General features: G+C 44.9%; 1 protein-coding gene across 7 annotated transcripts in view; it reads right to left on the minus strand.

Moving 5' to 3' along the window:
- SPPL2B (signal peptide peptidase like 2B) overlaps window positions 1-21843 on the minus strand; it is a 97842-nt gene that overhangs the window by 55220 nt on the left and 20779 nt on the right. For 5 of the 7 annotated variants that reach the window (XR_012642639.1, XR_012642638.1, XM_074978225.1 and 2 more), the window contains exons 2-4: window positions 17789-17908; window positions 9763-9945; window positions 343-432 (exon numbers count right to left, since the gene is read on the minus strand). Coding sequence is in view for 5 of the 7 variants with exons in the window: in XM_074978225.1 (XP_074834326.1) it covers window positions 343-432; window positions 9763-9945; window positions 17789-17908 (393 nt within the window). In the remaining 2 variants the exon portion in view is untranslated. The remainder of the gene's footprint in view (window positions 1-342; window positions 433-9762; window positions 9946-17788; window positions 17909-21843) is intronic. The other 2 variants (XM_074978226.1, XM_074978228.1) reach the window with 2 other exon arrangements.

Raw genomic sequence — 21843 nt, forward strand, 5'->3', positions numbered from 1 at the left:
GGCCACAGGTGGACCAACAGCAGAGCCCAGCTGGATGTGGGTTCCCAGCAGATGGGACTGGGGCCGCACTGACAGTGAAGCCCGGCCATGGGCAGGATCTCAGCAGCCAGGGTGCCAGCGGAGCTCAGCCAGAGGCATGGAGTCCAGCAGCCAGGGCTGGATCAGCAGCACAGCCAGCTGGGGTTGGGGGTTCTGGGGGGCAGCCATTTATTGGTTTACTGCAACCATTCACTTCTTGAGAAAAGTGTTAAGCTTAAAAAGCTTCTAAAATACACGGCCAGCCCACTGCTTGGGCATGGCCTGCTTCCGACAGGATAAGTGAAAGGGTTCTACAGAGCTTACCTTTTCAATGTCTAACATGTCAGCGTAGCTGAGGAGAGCCACAGGAATGTCAATCTCTTCATACTGACTTGAGTTGCCTTTTGGCGGAGCCTGAAAGTCAAACCAGAAGTCTTTGTAGAGCTGACTGTATTTCTTTAGGAGAAATAAAGATCTCTATCTGAGCATTTGAAGAGTTTTTGGAAAGGAACAAGACATATAGTAAAAGCTGTTTTATGTGGCATGTTGGGGGAAATGGTTAATTGGAAAACAGAAGTTAATTAATAGCGGAAGGAGTTTGGGTGCAGGACTGGGGCACAGGAGGATATGTGGGATGGAGGCTATGGGATGGAGTTTGGGTGCAGGAAAGGGCTCAGAGCTGGAGGTTGGGGCACAGAATGGGGTGTGGAGTGCAGATGCTCATTTCAGGTGGCTCCCCAAAAGCTATGACTTTTCCTGGCTAACAGGCAGGTGTGTGCCAGACAACTCTGCGTGCTGCCTCTGCCCACAAGCGCGGCCCCCACAGCTCCCATTTGCCACAATTCTTGGCCAATAAGAGCTGCAGAGCCAGCATGCAAGGCTGCCTATCAGGCCTCTGCCTAGAAGCAGCTAGGCTAGATTATCACTTATGGGGAGCTGCCTGAGGTGAGTGACACAAAGATCAAGCACCCTGCCCCACATCCCAGCCTTCAGCCCGGCACCCTGAATTCCTCATGGCCATTCCTCTGCCTAAGAGCAGCAGGGATATGTCACTGGTTCCAGAGAGCCATGCAGAGCCAGGTAGGCAGCCTGCCAGCCCCATGCCAACTGGAATTTCCAGGAAGATTAGAAATGCCAGTTTATAGAGTTTTCTGGTTGGTACAGGGTTGGCTAACACATCTCACACTGTATTGTTTGGGATTGTAATGGAAGTAGGGCTATGCAGAAAATAAATCATATGCTTAACAAAAATTACAAGAGGTCCTTTTTATTGTCCATAATAACGTGAACCTGTCTAGTGGTCTTGAGTCCGTACAAGACACCAAGATTTCAAACCAATGTCCATTCTGCATAGGCAAGAACAGCAGATTAACAAACCTTTTCCACAAAGTAGATAAAATCATACAATACAGAATCACGTGCTCTTTTATGGCCATAAGGCCATATCCTGACGTCAGTATCACAGTATATTTTACCAGAAAGGAAAAGATGCATTAGAGACTTGCAAATCATTGTCTGTCCAACAAAGATCAATATTTGATCTGTCTCACAATAGCACCTCTTGCCCCTCTGCTTCCCAATCAATCAATCAGAGATCCAGTTAATCCTTCATTATTAAATTCACTTGGACAAGTTTACAACAGCCATAACTTACTAATTAGCAACAGCTAGATTGTATTGGTAATTACTGTTTTACAACAGGAAACAGGAAAAGCCTCTTGTTTCAATCTCTAAAAAAGGGCCACTAAAATAATTCAGCCTGCACCTCACCACACTCCTCCTCCCTGCCTCCAGTTACCCAACGTTTTGGTTACCTGATCATTGGTCGGTGCTGAATCGGTTGGTTTTGTGCGTGCGTGCGTGCGTGCATACCAGAAATATATCGCAAGTATTTTCGTAATACTCTTTGTCCATCAAGGGGTGGGGAGGAAGAACAGTGTTGAAACCATCCTTATAAATATCTGATCATTTACATCCACATCTGTGTGACAGTGTTCATCTTACATTTCACGCTGTCAAAAGAAGGCATGTAGCCCACTGGACTAACCTGCTTGCTTATCCATATATATAGATTTATTACTGCCTCACGGTTTTGATTTGATGTTTATTACAATAATGTACACTGAGTTTATACTGGCAGTTTGGCTGTAACACAGGAGACTAACAGGCTGCATCCTGTATGGGGAACTAAAGTAAAGCTCGCATGCACATGCCTGAGCCTTTCACCCAGACAGCAAACTCAAAGCACATATATTCATGACCTTTCACCTAGATAAAGCCACTTTCAGTAGCACAAGGACTTCCAAGAATACCCTCAAACTTCATGGGTACATCATTATTTAGAAAAACCAGAAATAACCAGTTAAGACCAGGCTAAATAACTGGGCAGAAGAGAAATAACTAATGGAGATGGACAACTACAAAAGGCCCATGGTATAAACTGACATATATGAGAATAAGTTAGATCAATGGTCTACTGACCCCTTGGGGCACGAGCGAGGGGGCAATTCATCATGAATAAGGTGAGGAAATACAGACAAGGAGAAAAGGAAACATCCCCCACTGAACATATATCAAACAGAAGGCAGCCTAATATATTATAAATGTGACATTCCAGCATAGGGGTAGGAGAAGATTTAACCCTTGGGAGGTGCCAGAACTATGGCCACGGCAAAGGTGATGAGGAAAATGATGAATAACAGCTGGGGTTGTGCTAGAAAGAATGGTGAGAGTATATGGTATGAAAATACAGATGTGCATTCCCTATCTACTCTACAAAAATAGAGCTGTTGTGACTGTGCTAAATGTATTCATAAAACTATTTCTATAAAATATACAAGACTTCGTAGAGTATGAGTGTTGCAACTGTGCACCTCAGGGATCCCAATCACAGAATACTAGGCCTGATCCTGGGGCAAAGGACCCATCAACCTAGGGTGACCATCTGTCCCATATTAGCTCGGACGGTTCCCCCCCCCCCCACCCCTTTTTTTTTTTTTTTTTTTAATTCCTGGAGAGCATCCCGACTTTTTTAAAATCAGGAGAATTTTCCCATCTGTTGCAAAGCAGGGATTTGAAATTTACAGAGAGAGGTCCGTAAGCAGCCGGGGCTGTCTAAAGAGGCTAGCAGGACAGGCTGGAGGAGGCGGGCTGGCTCACCAGCAGCCCCCAGGTCAATGGGAGAGGGGATGGAAGAGTGGCAATGGGTCAGGTTGCCTGGCAGCTGCGCACTCTGCACACGCTGCCTGAGGAAGGCCAAGTAGGCAGGCTGTATCTCAGATATTCCCACTCACCACCAGGCACACTGCTATCAGGCAATAGGATTGGGGTGGGGAGGACAGGGCCCTATGGTGGTGGGAAACGGGGGGCAGCCACTTGAGGGGAAGGTGCTGGGGTGGGGAGGTTGAATTTAGCTCGGTAGGCCACAGGCAGCAGCAAACAGCGGACCATGGCGCTGCCCCCCGACAGCCCTCAGAGCCCTGCAAGAGCCTGCAGGAGTAAAGGGCAGCTGGACCTAAAACAGGCAACAAACAGAGGTGATGTTGTAAGTTGGGGTCTGTTATAGACCACCAAATCAGGGAGATGAGGTAGATGAGGATTTCTTCAGGCAGTTAAGGGAAGCTTCCAAATCACAGGCCCTGGTTCTCAGAGGACATTTTAATATCCAGACATTTGTTGGGAGACCAATACAGCAGCACACAGACAATCCAGGAAGTTTTTGGAGAATGTTGGGGATAACTTCTTGGTGCAAGTGCTAAAGGAACTGACCAGGAGCCCTGCACAACTTGACCCGCTGCTCACAAACAGGGAAGAACTAGTAGGAGAAATAGAAGTGTGTGGAAACCTGGGCTGCAGCGACCATGAGATCGTAGATTTCAGGATATGGACAAAAGGAAGAAGGGTGAGCAGTAACATACAAACCCTTCATTTCAAAAGAGCAGACTTCGACTCCCTGAGAGAACTGATGAGCAGATCCCTTGGGAAACGAAGATGAAGGGGAAGAGAGTTCAAGACAACTGGCAGTATTTTAAAGAGGTCTTACTGAAGGCACAGGAATAAACCATCTTCTGCATAGTAAGAAATGCAAATATGGTAGGCAACCAGCTTGGCTTAACAGGGAAATCCTTAGTCAGCTTAAACTCAAAAAGGATGCATACAGGAAATGGAAATGTGGACAGGTGACTAAGGAGGAGTATAAACATACGGCTGGAGAATGCCGGGGAGTAATCAGGAAAGCGAAAGCACAATTGGAACTGCAGCTGGCAAGGGATGTGAAGAGCAACAAGAAGGGTTTCTACAGGCATGTGAACAATAAACAGGTTATCAGAGAAGGTGTGGGGCCTTTACTGGATGAGAGAGGTAACCTAGTGACAGATGATGCAGGAAAACCTGAAGTACTCAATGCTTTTTTTGACTCAGTCTTCACAGACAAAGTCAACTTCCCCATGACGGTCCTAGATGATGCAGTATGGGAAGGTGGAGGGCAGCCATCTGTGGGGAGGGAACAAGTTCTGAGAGATCTAGTAAAACTAGATGTACACAAATCCATGGGTCTGGATTTAATGCACCCAAGGGTACTGAGGGAATTGGCAGAGGTCATTGCTGAACCTTTGGCCATTATCTTTGAAGACTCTTGGAGGAGACCCTGGATGACTGGAAAAAGGCAAATGTAATGCCCATCTTTTAAAAAGGAAAGGAGGACAACCCAGGGAACTACAGACCAGTCAGCCTTACCTCAATCCCTGGGAAAAATGGAGGGAATCCTCAAGGAATCCATTTTGGAGCACTTGGAAGAGGGGAACGTGATCAAAATAGCAAACATGGATACACCAGGGGCAAGTCCTGCCTGACCAATTTGATTAGCTTCTATGACGAGGTAACAGGCTCTGTGGACACAGGGCAGGCAGCAGATGTGATATACCTTGACTTCAGCAAAGCTTTTGATATGGTCTCCCACAACATTCTTGCCCATAAGTTAAGGAAATATGGATTGGATCCTTGGATTATAAAATGGATAGAAAGCTGGTTTGACTGTCAGGCCCAAAACGGTTAGTGGTCAATGGCTCAATATCTAGATGGTGGTCGGTTTCAAGCAGAGTGCCGCAAGGCTTGGTTCTGGGGCTGGTGTTGCTCAACATCTTTAATAATGACCTGGATGAGGGACTGGATTGCACCGTCAGCAAGTTTGCGGATGACACAAAACTGAGGTTGCCGGGGGGACAGGTAGATACATTGGAGGGTAGAGAGAGAATCCAGAGTGACCTGGATAAATTGGAGGACTGGACCAAAAGAAATCTGATGCAGTTCAACAAGAAGTGTAGAGTCCTGCACCTGGGGCGGAAGAATCCTAAGCATTTTTATAGGCTGGGTACTGACTGGCTCAGCAGCAGTACGATGGAAAGGGACCTAGGGGTTATGGTGTATGAAAGGCTGGATATGAGTAAAGAGTATGCTTGTAGCCAAGAAGGTTAATGGCATACCAGGGTGCATTAGGAGGAGCATTTCGAGCAGATCTAGAGAAGTGGTTGTTCCCCTCTATTCAGCACTGGTGAGGCCACATCTGGAATACTGTGTCCAGTTTTGAGCCCCCCAGTATAAAAAGGGTGTGGATGTGCTGGAACAGGTTCAGCAGAGGGCAACAAAAACGATTAAGGGGCTGGAGCACAAAACCTATGAGGATAGGCTGAGGGATTTGGGCTTGTTTAGTTTACAGAAGAGAAGACAGGGGTGATTTAATAGCAGCCTTCAACTTCCTGAAGGGGAGCTCTAAAGGTGAGGGTGAGAAACTGTTCTCAGTGGTGTCAGATGGCAGAACAAGGAGTAACGGTCTGAAACTGAAGAGGGAGAGGTGTAGGTTAGATATTAGGAAAAGTTACTTCACCAGGAGGGTGGTGAAGCATTGGAATGTGTTGCCTAGAGAGGTGGTGGATTCTCCATCCCTTGAGGTTTTTAGTCCCGGCTGGGATGACTTAGTGGGGGTTGATCCTGCTTGAAGCAGGGGGCTGGATTAGATGACCTCCTGAGGTCCCTTCCAGCCCTATGATTCTATGACCTAGATCAGGGGTTAGATGGGGGATCGGGGGTTTGGAGGCATCCCATGAAGGCTGGGGGCCAGGGCTCAGGAGGGAGCAGAGACAGGATGAAGGGGACAAGGGAGGTGAATCATAGAAGAGGGCTAGTAGGGCTGGAGGCCAGGGCTATTAGATTTTGTAGGGCCCCCTAGGATCTGGAGTGAGCACAAAACTCATGGGTTCAGAATATGGGAGGGAGTCAGGCTGGGTCAGAAAGCTGGGGTGTGAGATGGGGTGAGGCTGCTCCAGCTCCAAGTGCATGCTGTGGAGTTGAGCCTGGGATGAAGGGTTTGGGGTGCAGCAGGAGGAGGCTCCAAGCTGGGGCCCAGGGGTTTGGAGTGTGGGAGGGGGCTCAGCCTAGCCCACTGACAAATGAGGCATAAAGAGAGCAAGTGCCCAGGACCCCAGGGAGCCTCACACCCTCCTGCTCCATTCTTCCTGCCTGTGCCCCTTCTCAAAGGCCAGAGCCATGCACTCCAACCTTCCTCTTTGAGAGGAGGTGGAAAAAGGTGAGGTGATGGGAAAAATAGGGTGGAGGGAGGGAGTTTGGTGGCTCTACTTTGCATTGGTGTTAATAGTTTAGAAGGGAAAGAATCCTTTTGACAACATAATTCTTTCGGAGTTTTGTACCTCTCTGAAAACTGATTTTTTAAACGCGCTGTGTTACTTTACTAACTGATGTATGGTAAACTAAAAAACTGGGAGAACTTTACCATACATCCTGTGTATTTGTTTGACTTTTCAGTTATTTGATTTCCAGATAAATGATTTCCATCAAGTGTTTGCATTTGTTTAGGGAGGGGTATTTGAACATTAGGCTGCAGCCCTTATCTAAATCTGGCCCTGCCCTGGGAAATGGGGGAACCAGCTAGGCCAGGACTGGCTGGTGGGGTGTAGCCTACACACATCAACTAGGAAACAAACAGGCACCATAATGTACCCGTTGTAAGTCCATTGACCCCAGTGAAATTTAAATAGGATGGGGGGAGGGGGTTTAAAACTGGCCTAGTGGGTTTCATCCTCTTTATACTGCTCCAAAAAACATGCAATGGTTTATGCTGTTTTAGAACCCAGCCCCAGGGCTCCTCCCCACTCCCAGACTCCTGCCCTCCTGCACACACACACACAGCCTGATTTCCAGCAACTTACTCACACCACAGCCCTCTCTCCCACCTGCCTCCAGCCCCCTGCTCTGGCTCCCGCACCTCTTCCCCTCTAACTACCAGCCCACACTCTGGAGGCCAGCAAGATGAGGACAAGGCAGGCACTTTTATACAGCAATAACCACTCAACTGTATGTATATATTTTCAAATTTGTACTGTGGCAGGGCCAGGGTGAAGGGCCCCTCAGAGGGAGGCCAAACAAGCAGAAGGGCCTGCACTGCAATCACAGGCAGCTGGGTGGGAGATGGCTCAGCCTAATTGAAGCCAGCTGGCCCCAATGACTGGGCTAATAAGAGGCCTTTAAAACCCTTCACAGTGGGGGGGAGCGAGAGAGAACGAGAACGAGAACGAGAACGAGAACGAGAACGAGAACGAGAACGAGAACGAGAACGAGAACGAGAACGAGAACGAACCAAACAGAAGCTTCTACAGATCAAGGGTGAGGACCCATGACTGCTACGGCCTGGAGAAGGTACAAGCGGGAATTGTCTGGGGAAGTGGCCCAGGGAGGAGAGCTGCTGTGCCAAGGGCTAAGGGAGTCAGCTCCTCCCACTGGCAGCTGCACAGGGTCCCTGGGCTGGAACCTAGCATGAGTGAGCGGGGGCTGGGTTCCCCCCAAACCACTCTTCACCCCAGCGAGGGCAACAGGGCCCTTAAGTGATCCTAATGGGCTGAACAGAGGCCAGAGTCCTAAGAATAGGACTGACTTTGTCACAGTACTTATCTTGGTTATAATAAAGCAGTATATCATTTAAAAGCATGCACAGTCAACTTAACGTTATACTGAATGTTTGTACTGCATACAGTAATCCACCAGTATGCGCAATTTAGATTTGCGCTTAACTCACATTAATGCAAGTTAAGTGCAAATCGAAAGCGCTCCAGCCCGGTGTCTGGGGGAAGCAGGGGAGAAGCCCTATTGCAGCTGCTGTCTGCCACCCGGGCTCCCCCCGCTGGGAGAAACTGCACCACAGCAGCTGTCTGCCTGCTCAGCTCCCCCAGCTGGGAAAGGCAGACAGCCACAGTAGCGTGGTCTCTCCCAAGCTGGGGGAGCAGGGGAGAAGCCATGCCTCACTCCCGTCAGCAGAAGGGAGCTGGGACCCAGGCTGGTGCTTGGTTCCTAGCTCCCCCTCCCACGCTTGCATGACCCGGGAAACTGACTGGCACATGGCTGGTCAGTTTCCTGGGTCCTGTTAGCAGCAGGGAGAGGACAACCAGCCACATGCTGCTCAGTTTCCTGGGTCCCACAAGCAGTGGAGAGACAGGAACTCCCACTCCCTGCCACTCTGGGAGCCAGGAAACTGACCAGCCCACATGGGTTGGTCAGTTTCCCAGCTCCTGCAAGCCCAGGGCATCCAGGAACCAGGCTGCCACCTGGTTCCCAACTTCCCCGACTTGTGTGAAATTTTGGTTATGAGGAGGTTGAGAGAAAGTCAGTCACCGCATAACTCAGGGGTCTACTGTAGTTCTAATGGATTGCCATTGAACTGGCTTAACTCAAAGCAATTTTACCAGGTGTCCCATATTTCACTTAGGGAAATATGGTCACCCTTCATCAACCCTAAAGGTAGTAACTGAAAAATCAGAAGTAATCTCATATCAGGCAACAAAATATTTATTTGGCTAGAAATGCAAAATTTATTTTCAAAATGGCATTTTATAGTGAGATTTTAAGACCCAGCACTCATATGGACATATAGATTTAAACAATAAGGATGTGTAACAGTATAGCCCAAAACCATAGCATTAAGCTCCAAGAAATGTGGCATGGTTTTTATCAGATTCAATTTAACCTCCTAATGACACAAGAGACTACTATCCTGGATTCATGGCCATTCTGAGCTGCCATTCTCTAGTAACATGGAATGTTAAATGTATCTGTTTTTATAGTTTAACTCATAAAACTGTAAAAAAAAAAAAAAAATCAGGGCATTCCTAACAAAATATCTCACACAAGTAGGTCTGCAACCACACACATATCAGCTACTGAAAAGTGTAACAGAAGAAGGCAACAACCAGTCTTCATGGAACAACTGCTCCATGTCTGGTATATGATTCCGTGACAAGATTTGTATTTCTAGTGATGATACCAATATTTTGCCAAACAAGAATCATACTGCTATTGAATGCTAAGTCACAATACAGAACTAATACTCTGTTGAGGAGCCGGCTTCATTTTTTTAGTCAAGTGTTCAATGACTGATAGACAAGACCTCACCCAGGGTTTTATTTTGCTTTTTCTCCTTATTGCCGAAAAACCAGTGTCCCAAAACGTGAGTAGCTAGTTTCACAGGTCCTCAAAACACCAAAATACTGCAAGCTGTGTCATCACATGACCACAGAACGACACTGCAGGTCAGAAAACCCAAAGCACAGGTAAACTAAAAAATAGCTACTTTAGGGAGCACTGAGACAATGCAGCTTATCAGGAACGAAATATAGATGAAAAATAACCATGACTGACATCAATTACATTAGCACTTTACGCAGTAACGAGAAATGGACTCACCAGTTTCTCTTTACTGACGATCAGCAATCCCCGCGCTCCATTGACCTGAGCAAGCCTGACTTTCTCATAGAAGGTGCAGTTTCCCCGCATCACCATAGGGATTCTGTTATGAAATCCTCCATCTGGTACATCAGAAGGGGAACACAAGACAGAGGCTGTTTGATCCTGAAGCTGCAAAAGGGACTGGAGAGGAAGAAACAGTAGCTGAAAACCAAGAATCATTAATTGAAAAACCATGGAAAGAAGCTATAAATGAAGTCTGCGGGGGGAGGGGGGCACGGCGGAAATCACTCAATTTCTTTATATTAGGCAATTGCCAGTGACCAAAAAAAAAAAAAAAAAAAAAAAATGCCCACCTCCTACGCACCCCACAATTCCGGGATCTAAGGAACAGACAAAAATATTTGCATTTAAATTGCAATGAAACGCACCACAAACTAAAAGCATGTCAAGGTTACTATAACTATTCAAGTCAGGAAACATGCTGTATTGTTCTCAAAGTAGTATGAACTCTGACATGTTGCTCATCTTGTATTATAGACAATACTATTAGCATCATCTATAGTAATATACCCTCCCAGGCAGCAAAAAGATGTACCATGTCTAGTGTAAAGGTTCTATATAGTCATAAATCAACATAGTTAATTCTTATAACAACCAATGAGAATGGATCTTTCTTTAGAAAACAAACTGAAGTGAAAATGAAAAGTTGATTAAAATTGATGCCCTGCTGCAACTGCTCCTCCTAGCCACTGTGAGCTGGTGAGCTGCCAATCAGAGAAACATAGCTCCCGTGCTGATAATGGTCCCCCTGCTGTTACCCAAGGAGCATGGAGGAAAAGGATCATGTGGCAGTGGCTTGACTCAGACACAGAGAAAAGTGAGATTTTGGGGGTGGGCAGAGTCAGAACAAGGAGTAGAGAGCAGTGTGTGGGCTGCAGGAGGCAGACTGGATATGAGGAAGGAACTGAGGGGTTGAACAGGAGCAGAGAGAGGTGTGGGACAGGCAAGAGGCACAAAACACCAGTGTTTCCTCTAATTTTTTCTACCAGTGGAATACATTTTGCTGTATGCAACAAGTCATATGTGGATCTGTGCCACCACTGGAAACATACACTGCCAACGGTGAACACTCTGCTCATCACCTGGGTGGCCGCTCAAGTGCTCAGCTTACAGAGAACACTGGTCTAAACCCCCTAGAGGACACTTCATTACAGAACATAAAAATAACCTTAGGAGTCCTGACTCCCTACATTCCTCTTTTGCCCACAAACAGTTAAAACCTATACACAAAGGCGGTGTCTCTGCTAGAGAGGTTTGTTGACAGATCACTCAGGGAGCATCTACACACAAAGCGTTCTGTCAACCGAGTCTCAGCAGAACTCTGCATTTGCCTCAACAGCGTTCTCCCTCCAGAACGTGAGGTACAACACTGTCAAGAGAAGTGCACTGCAGACACTTCTGTCAACAGAGAGGACTTCCAGTTGCTGAGCAGCCCTGTTGGCAGAGCTATGATTCCACTTTCTGTCCCCAGAGGGCAGTGCACTCTGACAGCTCTGTCCACAGAGCAGGTTGTGTGTAGCAACAATCTATCAACAGAAGACAGATGCTTCTAGTGTAGAGATAGCCAAAATGAGAGTCTCATCCTCTTCTAGCTTATGGAGGATAACAGCCTACAACAGGGGTGTCTAACCTGTGGCCCGTGGGCCGGAATCTGGCCCAGGGAGCCTTTTTATCTGGCCCAAAACGCCGGCAGCAATGCCATTTTTAAAAGGCAGCTTAGTGGCTCCGAGCTATATGTAGCTTTTTAAGAACCCATTTGTGGCTCATACTGCTGCCACCTGACTCCTGCTGCCAGCTGACTCCTCCTGCCTGCCACACTGAAAGCTTAGCACTTGATTTAACTGGTGTAACATCTGTTAAACCAATTCAATTAAGTCCTATTGTTTCACCACTGCAGGGTGTTAAGAGCTACCCCTGCCATGCAGCTCTTTGAGCAATAAAAGCTCAGAGCCACGGGAGCACTGTGCACTGCTCTGCACGTGTCCCTCCCCAGTGCTTGGAGGGAGAAGAGCATGAAAGCAGCAGCTCTGGTGAATCACTGGCATTGGATTGTGGGGTGGAGTGCCTGACTCTGGAGGAGGATCAGGATGCTTGGCTCTGGAGGATGGATGGAAGGGGAGATTGGTTTAAAGCAGTAAGCTGGCGGTGCCTGGCTCTGGAGGAGAGGAGAGGAGGAGGACTGTGTTAAAGCAGAGGTCTGGGGCTGCCTGACTCTGGAGAGGGGAGGGGGTAGTGGGGATTCTGTGCGTCTGAAAACTGTGAGTACTGGAGCACTTTTAAAAAAAAATAAACACATGGGATACTTTATTTAAAAAAGGTTAAGAAACACCAGAGCAGAACTCAATTCAATTGGTTTAATGGCTGGTAGGAGGGATTTGGCCATTAAGCTAATTAAATTGAGTCCTATTCTTTCAGCATCGCAGCTGGAACTATTTTGTATTCAGCCCCTGGAATATGTAAAAAATGATTGTGTGGTCGCTGATGGAAAAAGGTTAGACACCCCTGGCCTAAAACTAGTACCACTAACTGTTGGCTCAGGTAGTAAGGGTCTGTGTTGTGGTCCAAGCTCCATTGGTGGCTCAAGCTGAAGCTCACTGTGGTTCCCTATGATAGAATTTCTGTTTTCAGTTTGTTTTTAAAGATTGGAAAATATGAAAAACTAGGTTGAAAGAATATTAAGATTACAAAAATCTAGCACTAAAAGGTCAGGAATTGCAAGAATTACATGAAACTTTAATTCAGCCCACTTGGGCACATGCCTTATGATATAAAAAGCAGTCAAGTAGTTTTGTTTTCATAGTGTATAGACTAGCCCAGCTTACGCCTTATGATATAGCCTTTAATTACATGATCAAACTGTTTTTCCATAGGCGCTTCCCAGGAGTGCTTGCAAGTGTGTATAGAGATTATGGGCCTAATCCAACACCCGCTAATATCAATGAAATAGGTTTCTGGAGTAATGACACCTATGTGTCCATGTGTCTCTGCTTTATGCAGCCTTGGAGGCAGATCAAACCTATTAGTGAGTGGCAGGAGAAGTAGGGCTCCCTTCTCAGAAGTCACCAGGTGAAACTCCCATAACCAAAGAAATATTTAACCGCTTTACTGATATAGAAAATTAAGCATTAAAAGAATAAATAGAACAATCCTCCTCCAATACAAGATATTCACTAAACTGAGCAACAATTAATAAGCCTCCTATCTTCCCCAGTTACCAGCTCATTCAGAGTAGGTTGTAGCAATGATGTCAAGAAATCCAAGATAAGAAAATGTCAGGAAAGGCACATCACATTTTCCTGTTATTCAAGTGGTTCACTGATCCATGAAAGAGATTATTTTTGGCAACGTCCAATTGGACAGGACCAAAGCAAGGGAGAACAGAACCCCTTTCAAGAGTGTGATATTGTTATGGCTGATTGTGTAAGCAAGTATGACAGCATGATGTTACTGAATAATTGCTTACCTTTTAATGTTTACCATAGAAATATATGCTGACATATCACTAGACAAGAGAGCGAGCATATAAACTAGTCGTTGTATGAAATTTTAGTTTGTACTGACTTTGTTAATGCTTTTTATGTATGCAGTTGTAAAACCAGGCAAATATATAGATGAATTGACGTACCCCCTGGAAGACCTCTGTCTATCCCTGATGGAGAACCACTGGCCTAGACAAACTAACATATCTCTGACTTGTTTTCTCTGCACTCTACGTAGATGAGCAAGGGACAAGGAAAGTCCCAGTTATTGTGAGGAAATCACTACTGCTAGATGGCTCAGAGTGCTGGCGGATGACAGAGTGCGACCTTGCCAAGCTCTCGTCCTTCCAGACCATTAGCCTTCGCAAGATACTTCGCATCTTTTGGCCATAGACCTTTTCCAACCAAGACCTGCTCTCCTGTGATGTCACCAGGAGGACATGACCATTATCATAATGAGAAGACGCTGGAGATGGATAGGGCACGTTGTGAGAAAGGAGGCAGACACCATTGTAAAGATAGCACTTCACTGGACACCTGAAGGACGATGGAAATGTGGGAGGCCCAAGACAACCTGGCGGCGTACTGTTGAGGCAGACATGAAGAGAATGAACTACAATTAGGACACACTGGAGAAAATGGCTAAAGACAGAATCATAGAATCATAAAATCATAGAACACTAGGACCAGAAGGGGCCTCGAGAGGCCATCGAGTCCAGTCCCCTGCCCCGACGGCAGGACCGACCACTATCTACACCATCCCTGACAGACATCTATCTAATCTGTTCTTAAATATCTCCAGCGAGGGAGATTCCACAACCTCCCTTGGCAACTTATTCCAGTACTTGACCACCCTGACAGTTAGGAACTTTTTCCTAATGTCCAACCTAAACTTCCCTTGCTGCAGTTTAAGTCCATTGCCTCTTGTTCTCTCCTCAGAGGCCAAGAAGAACAAGTTTTCTCCCTCCTCCTTATGACACCCTTTAAGATATCTGAAAACCGCTATCATGTCCCCCCTCAATCTTCTTTTTTCCAAGCTAAACAAGCCCAATTCTTTCAGCCTAAGTCATGTTCTCCAGATCTTTTATCATTCTAGTTGCTCTTCTCTGGACCTTCTCTAATTTCTCCACATCTTTCTTGAATTGGGGTGCCCAGAACTGGACACAATATTCCAACTGCGGCCTAACCAGCGCAGAGTAGAGCGGTAGAATGATTTCTCGTGTCTTGTTCACAACAAACCTGCTAATGCATCCCAGAATCATGTTTGCTTTTTTTGCAATAGCATCACACTGTTGACTCATATTTAACTTGTGATCTACTAGAACCCCTAGATCCCTTTCTGCTGTACTCCTTCCTAGGCAGTCCTTTCCCATTCTGTATCTGTGACACTGATTGTTCCTTCCTAAGTGGAGCACTTTGCATTTGTCCTTATTAAACTTCATCCTGTTTACCTCAGCCCATTTCTCCAGTTTATCCAGATCCTTTTGAATTATGACCCTATCCTCCAAAGAAGTTGCAACCCCTCCCAGCTTGGTATCATCTGCAAACTTAATAAGTGTACTTTCTATGCCAATATCCAGATCATTAATGAAGATATTGAACAGAACTGGTCCCAAAACAGACCCCTGCGGAACCCCACTTGTTATGCTTTTCCAGCAGGATTGAGCACCATTAACAACTACTCTCTGGGTACGATTAGCCAGCCAGTTATGCACCCACCTTATTGCAGCCCCATTTAAGTTGGACTTGCCTAGTTTGTCGATAAGAATATTATGCGAGACCATATCAAATGCTTTACTAAAGTCTAGGTATACCACATCCACTGCTTCTCCCTTATCTAAGAGTCTCGTTATCATGTCAAAAAAAGCTATCAGGTTGGTTTGACGTGATTTGTTTTTTACAAAACCATGCTGGCTGTTCCCTATCACTTTACTACCTTCCAAGTGCTTGCAGATGACTTCCTTAACTACCTGCTCCATTACCTTTCCTGGCACAGAAGTTAAGCTGACTGGCCTGTAATTTCCTGGGTTGTTCTTATTCCCCTTTTTGTAGATGGGCACTATATTTGCCCTCTTCCAGTCTTCTGGAATCTCTCCTGTCTCCCATGACTTTCCAAAAATGAGAGCTACCTCTTCTATCAGCTCCTTGAGGATTCTAGGATGCATTTCATCAGGCCCTGGTGACTTGCAGACATCTAATTTTTCCAAATGGTTTTTAACTTGTTCTTTTTTTATTTCAAAAACTAACTCTACCCCTTTTCCACCAGCATTCACTATGTCAGGCATTCCTTCAGACTTCTCTGTGAAGACCGAAACAAAGAAGTCATTAAGCATCTGCCATTTCCAAGTTCCCCGTCGCTGTTTCTCCCTCCTCACTGAGCAATGGCCCTACCCTGTCCTTGGTCTTCCTCTTGTTTCTAATATATTTGTAAAAGGCCTTCTTGTTACCCTTTATGCCTGTAGCTAGTTGGAGCTCATTTTGTGCCTTAGCCTTTCTAATTTTACTCCTGCATTCCTGTGTCATTTGCCTATGTTCATTCTTTGTAATTTGTCCTGGTTTCCATTTTTATAGGATTCCTTTTTTAGTTTGAGATCATGCAGGATCTCCTTGTTAAGCCAAGGCGGTCTTTGCCCATATTTACTGTCTTTCCTACATAGGGTAATAGCTTGTTTTTGGGCCCTTAATAATGTCTCTTTGAAAAACTGCCAGTTCTCCTCAGTTGTTTTTCCCCTCAGTTTTTCCTCCCATGGGATCTTACCTACCAGCTTTCTGAGTTTACCAAAATCTGCCTTCCTGAAATTCATCATCTCTATTTTGCTATTTTCCCTCCTACCAGTCCTTAGGATTGTGAATTCTATGATTTCATGATCACTTTCACCCAAGCAGCCTCCCACATTCAAATTCTCGACCACGTCCTTCTTATTTGTTAAAATCAAATCCAGAACAGTTTCTCCCCTGGTAGCTTTTTCAACTTTTTGGAATAAAAAATTGTCTCCAATGCAGTCTAAGAACTTATTGGATAGTCTGTGCCCCGCTGTATTAGTGTCCCAGCATATATCTGGATAGTTAAAGTCCCCCATCACCACCAAATCCTGGGCTCTGGATGATTTTGTTAGTTTTTTAAAAAAAAGCATCATCCACCTCTTCTACCTGGTTAGGTGGCCTGTAGTAGACTCCTAACAGGACATCACCCTTGTTTTTTACCCCTCTTAAATTAACCCACAGACTCTCAACACGTCCATCTCCTATGTCCATCTCCACCTCAGTCCAAGTGTGTACATTTTTTATATATAGGGCAACACCTCCCCCCTTTTTTCCCTGTCTATCTTTCCTAACCAGGCTGTAGCCTTCAATACCAACATTCCAATCATGTATTATCCCACCAAGTTTCTGTGATGCCAATGATATCATAGTTGTATTTATTTATTAGCACTTCCAGTTCTTCCTGCTTATTACCCATACTTCTTGCATTGGTACATAGGCATCTTAGATATTGATTTGAACTTTCCCCCCAGTTTTTTCCTGGCCCTCTTTTTACTCTGACATTGTTGCCCATGCTCCCTCATCTGTTGCTGCCCTACACACCAGCGGTTGTAACAAACTTTAACTACCTAACCTGTTAGATTTGCAAGGCCAACAGACTTACAGGAGATATGGACCATGTCTACACTAGCCCCAAACTTCGAAATGGCCATGTAAATGGCCATTTCGAAGTTTACTAATGAAGCACTGAAATTCATATTCAGCACCTCATTAGCATGCGGGCGGCCACTGCACTTCAAAATTGACATGGCTTGCCGCCGCACGGCTCGTCCCGACGGGCCTGTTTTTCGAAAGGACCCCGCCTACTTCGAAGTCCCCTTATTCCCATCTGCTCACAGGAATAAGGGGACTTCGAAGTAGGCGGGGTCCTTTTGAAAAGGAGCCCCGTCAGGATGAGCCGCACGGTGGCAAGTCGCGTTAATTTCAAAGTGCCACAGCCACCCACATGCTAATGAGGTGCTGAATATGTATTTCAGCGCCTCATTAGTAAACTTCAAAGTGGCCATTTACATGGCCATTTTGAAGTTTGGGGCTAGTGTAGACATAGCCATGGAGTCTGTTCCAGCTCACACATCATGAACAGAAATATTCAAGTTCAAGCTGCAAAGCTAGCTTCTTCACTTGTCTACTATGGTCAAGCCCCCAGTTAAATCAATGCGAGTTGTACCACTGTAACTGACAGAATCTGAACCACTGAACTTGTATTGCTGATAGTGAGAGCCTGAAAAACCCAGCTCAGTTTTCAGATTTTAGGAGGAGTTTGTAGAGCTGGCAGTGTGGAAAAACATTTTCAACTCTTGTAAAACTCAGCAAACGTGACAAGACAGACACAGTAAATAGGAAATCCTTTCATCAAGAACCAGCTGAGACCTTAGGGAACCCCTTAAGTATGGGAGTCTTTGAAATATGCTCCTCTCTCATTACTTGATTTAAGTACTTACAGCTTTTCCCAGGTCATGTGGCAAATGGGCCCACTGAGAGTTAAAGAGGATACAGTAGTCCTTTCCTTTACTGCTCCCCTTCTCTGGAAGAACACGTACCATGCCATACTCACAACACACCTGAAAACACAAAACACTTTTTCAGGATTTCATTAAAAGCAATAAAATATTAAGGCCCTAAAATTGAAACACCTTCTAATGAAGTTTGTGAATCATTACAACACAACTGGACTTTGAATGAAAAGCCCATGTTTAAAGATGATGATAAATACTGACATTAAAGAACCATCCAATTTCCCATAACTCTCCTTTGTCTTTTGAACTGTTTGTGGAGAGTATAGAACCACGGTGTCCAATACACTGCTTGTCATTTGCCACATGTGGCGAACTGGACACTGCGGTGTGGTGGAATGTGGCTCCTCAGAGCCACAAATGAGTAGCACCCTCCATGCATGCATCCCACCACTTGTTGGCACAAGCGCATGGTGGCAGCAGCAGCTCCTCCTGCAGCTCTGGCCTGGCTCCAGCACCAGCTTTGGGCAGCGGAGTGGGGCTGTGGCAATCCTTTAATTGCTGTCGGACATCACTGGCATAGAACAATATGTGCTCATTTATAATACTGAGCTACAAAACAAAGAATTGTTAATGGTAAACTAGAAGTTTTGTTAACTATATATTAATGTATAGTAATTGAGTACACGAGGCAACGGTTAGAGCAGGTCCCTGCTGGCGTAAGTAGGGTTTTGCCAATTATTCTTTTATATAGAATTGCTAATTGCTTAAAATTATATTGCTGAAATAAATTTGTGCTGAAAGAGGCAAGTAAGAGATACACAAACATACAATAACTACATACACACACCCCTTCTGGGAAGGCACAGGGATGGGTCGGTGTCTCTCTCTCACTCCATCATACACATGAAACTGCAAAACCAACACGGAAAACATAGAAGTTTTGTAACTGAAGTTGTGTATGCATTAGGGACATTAATATGCAACTGGTTAACCAGTAAGCCTCAACCTAAATAGATGAGGCTTACCAGTTACAACTAACCAGCAAGGGCTGAGCAGGTGGGGAGGCGCTCCAGCACAGCTGGAGCAGCCCTCGTCTGCTGCTGGCTTGGCCTGAGAGTGCCACAGGCAGGGTAGCAATTAGCACCATTTTGAAAATAAATAGGCACAGTTCCTAGTGCCCGATACATAGGGCTGTTCTGCCAGAAACAGGACGGATGGTCACCCTACTTAAGCACCTTAATTTAAATGAAACAAACATAGAACGCTTCCTTATTTTGTCAATGTTTCTAAAAAAAAGTCTTCCTTTATTTTAGTCATTACACTTAACACAGTACTGTATCGTACAGTATTTGCTTTCTCCCTCATCTCTGTCTTAATTACATACTTCCAGTTCCAAATTAGGGATGTGGTTGTGACTAGTCAATTCATAACTAATGTTTATAACTCTGAGGTTCTACTGTATTTTCTATGTAGATGACAACAGGGTACTGCAGCTTCATGCTCCAGATATTGCAAAACCGAAAGTTTAATTGTGCAGAATTTGAATAACCGAAGTTCCACTACTACAGACAAAAGAAGTCCACAAATCAGACATCAAGAAAGAGAACGTACATGAAGGTATAAGGGAACTCTTTAACTGCCCAGGACATTCAGTAATGGATTTAAAAGTAGCCATCTTCTACAAACAGCAGATACAAATAGAATGAAATGAAGCCAGAAAGGATAAGGCAAAATGGTTAAAAGGAGCAGTGTGAAGATACAGAGAGGTATTACAGTGAGTGTAAGACTAGGAAGGTGTACAAGATGGTCAGGAATATTAATAGGAGGTGGCAGCCAAAGCAGACGGCGCTCAAAGACGAGAATGACGAGGTGCTCATGAACAAGGAGAAAGTTGTCCAGCAATGGATGAGATATTGCACTGATCTGCACGGTTGGACCACAATGTCTCAGAGGACTGATTGAAGAATTGAAAGATATCTCCACTGAGCATAGAGAGCAAGACCAATGTTGGAAGTAGAAAGAGCAGTGAAATGACTAAACAACAACAAAAAAGCTCTGAACATGATGAGATCATGGGAGAGATGATCTAATACGGTGGAAAAAGTATCACTCAGGAACTACACCAACTATGTAATATAGCACGGAAAGAAGGGACAGCACCTAAGGAATGGAAGATTTGTGCAAGTGACAATACACAAGAAAGGAAGTGCACTGCAGTGCAGGAACTACAGAACGATTGCCCTAACAAGTCATCTAGGCAAGGTGCTGATGACGATACTGATGGAGATTGCAGACAGAAGATAATTGAGCAAGTGGGATTCAGGAAAGATAGAAGTACCATACAGCAGATATTGGCACTAATATTAATAGTGGAGAAAGCTCAACAGAAGAATAAGAACATCTCCAATTGCTTTGTCGATTTTCAGAAGGCATTTCACGAATAGATCAGAAAATGACTTGGCCGGTGTTGGAGATGGAGAGAGTGCATAGCAGACTGATATGGTTGTTGAATGATATCAACAACAATGTGGAGGCAGTGGTAAGAATGTGTGGAGAGTAGGGAAGTTGGTTTAGAATAAGCAGAGGTACGAGACAAGGAGATCCAATATCACCAAGTATCTTCATCACACATCTAGAGAGAGCAATGGACAAGATCAAGGAAAAGGTAGAAGGGATATCTATACACAGGATGACAAATCAACAACTTGAGGTTTGCAGATTATAAAGTTAACATTGAAGAAGATCAAGAGAAGCTATCAAGAAGGTGCAGGTGCTAAACGAGGAAGGGAAGAAGTATGGACCGATCATGAACAAAAAACAACGGTATTTGGAGATAAGGAAATAGGAAGGAAGATCAGTGTAGATGGGATTGAACTAGAGAATGTAGAGAAGTTGACATATCATAGAATGCTAGGACTGGAAGGGACCTTTAGAGGTCATCCTGTCCAGCCCCCTGCCCTCATGGCAGGACCAAGTACTGTCTAGACCATCCCTCATAGACACCTATTTCAGACCATTTCTCCAATTTGTCCAGATCATTTTGAATTTTGACCCTATCCTCCAAACCAGTTGCAACCCCTCCTAGCTTGGTATCATCTGCAACCTTAATAAGCATACTGTCTATGACAATATCTAAATCATTGATGAACATATTGAACACAACTGGTACCAATACAGACCACTGCGGAACCCCACTTGTTATACCTTTGCAGCAGGATTGAGAACCATTAATAACTACTCTCTGAATACAGTTATCCAGCCAGTTTTGCACCCACCTTTATAGTAGCCCCATCTAAGTTGTATTTGCCTAGTTTATTAATAAGAATATCATGCACGACCGTATCAAATGCCTTACTAAAATCCAGGTATACCACATCCACCGCATCTCCCTTATCCACAAGGCTCGTTATCCTACCAAAGAAAGCTATCACGAGCAATATGATGCATGATCTAGACTGTAAAAAGGAAATAGCAACTAGAATAGCAAGAGCAAGTTTGAAGGCGATGGATAAGATCTGGAAAAGCAAAGAGATTAGCTCAGGAACAAAGCTGAGCATCTTGAAAATGTGTATTCAGTAGCATGTTGTACAGATGAGAGACATGGGTGATAATGAAAGAGGATATTGGCATTCAAAAGGAGTTGTTACAGAAAGATCTTGAGAACAGAATGGATGCAGGTCACCAGCAAAGACTTACGCAGGAAGATACAGCCGAAAGAGAACCTACTGCAGAAGTTTATACAATGGAAGTTAGAGCTATTCGGGCATATCTGCAGAATGAACAACAAACGAAAAATCAAGACCCTGGTATTTGGCATAACGAATGGTTTGGATAGGAGACAAATCCCACAGCAAATGGGTAGATGATATAGTAGATTGGTGCACAGCTAGTCTACAGAAACTAAGCCCTCTGCACTAGGCAGGGAACGATGGAAGGAAATAGGGAGGCATCAGAAACTAATAGGTGCTGAGCCCAAGGTTGTTAATGATGATGACGATCCTTCTACAAAAGAACTTCAAAACTTGATTACAAAGGGAAAC

This window comes from Carettochelys insculpta, chromosome 27, assembly GCF_033958435.1.
Source record: "Carettochelys insculpta isolate YL-2023 chromosome 27, ASM3395843v1, whole genome shotgun sequence".
Lineage (NCBI taxonomy): Eukaryota > Metazoa > Chordata > Testudines > Carettochelyidae > Carettochelys > Carettochelys insculpta.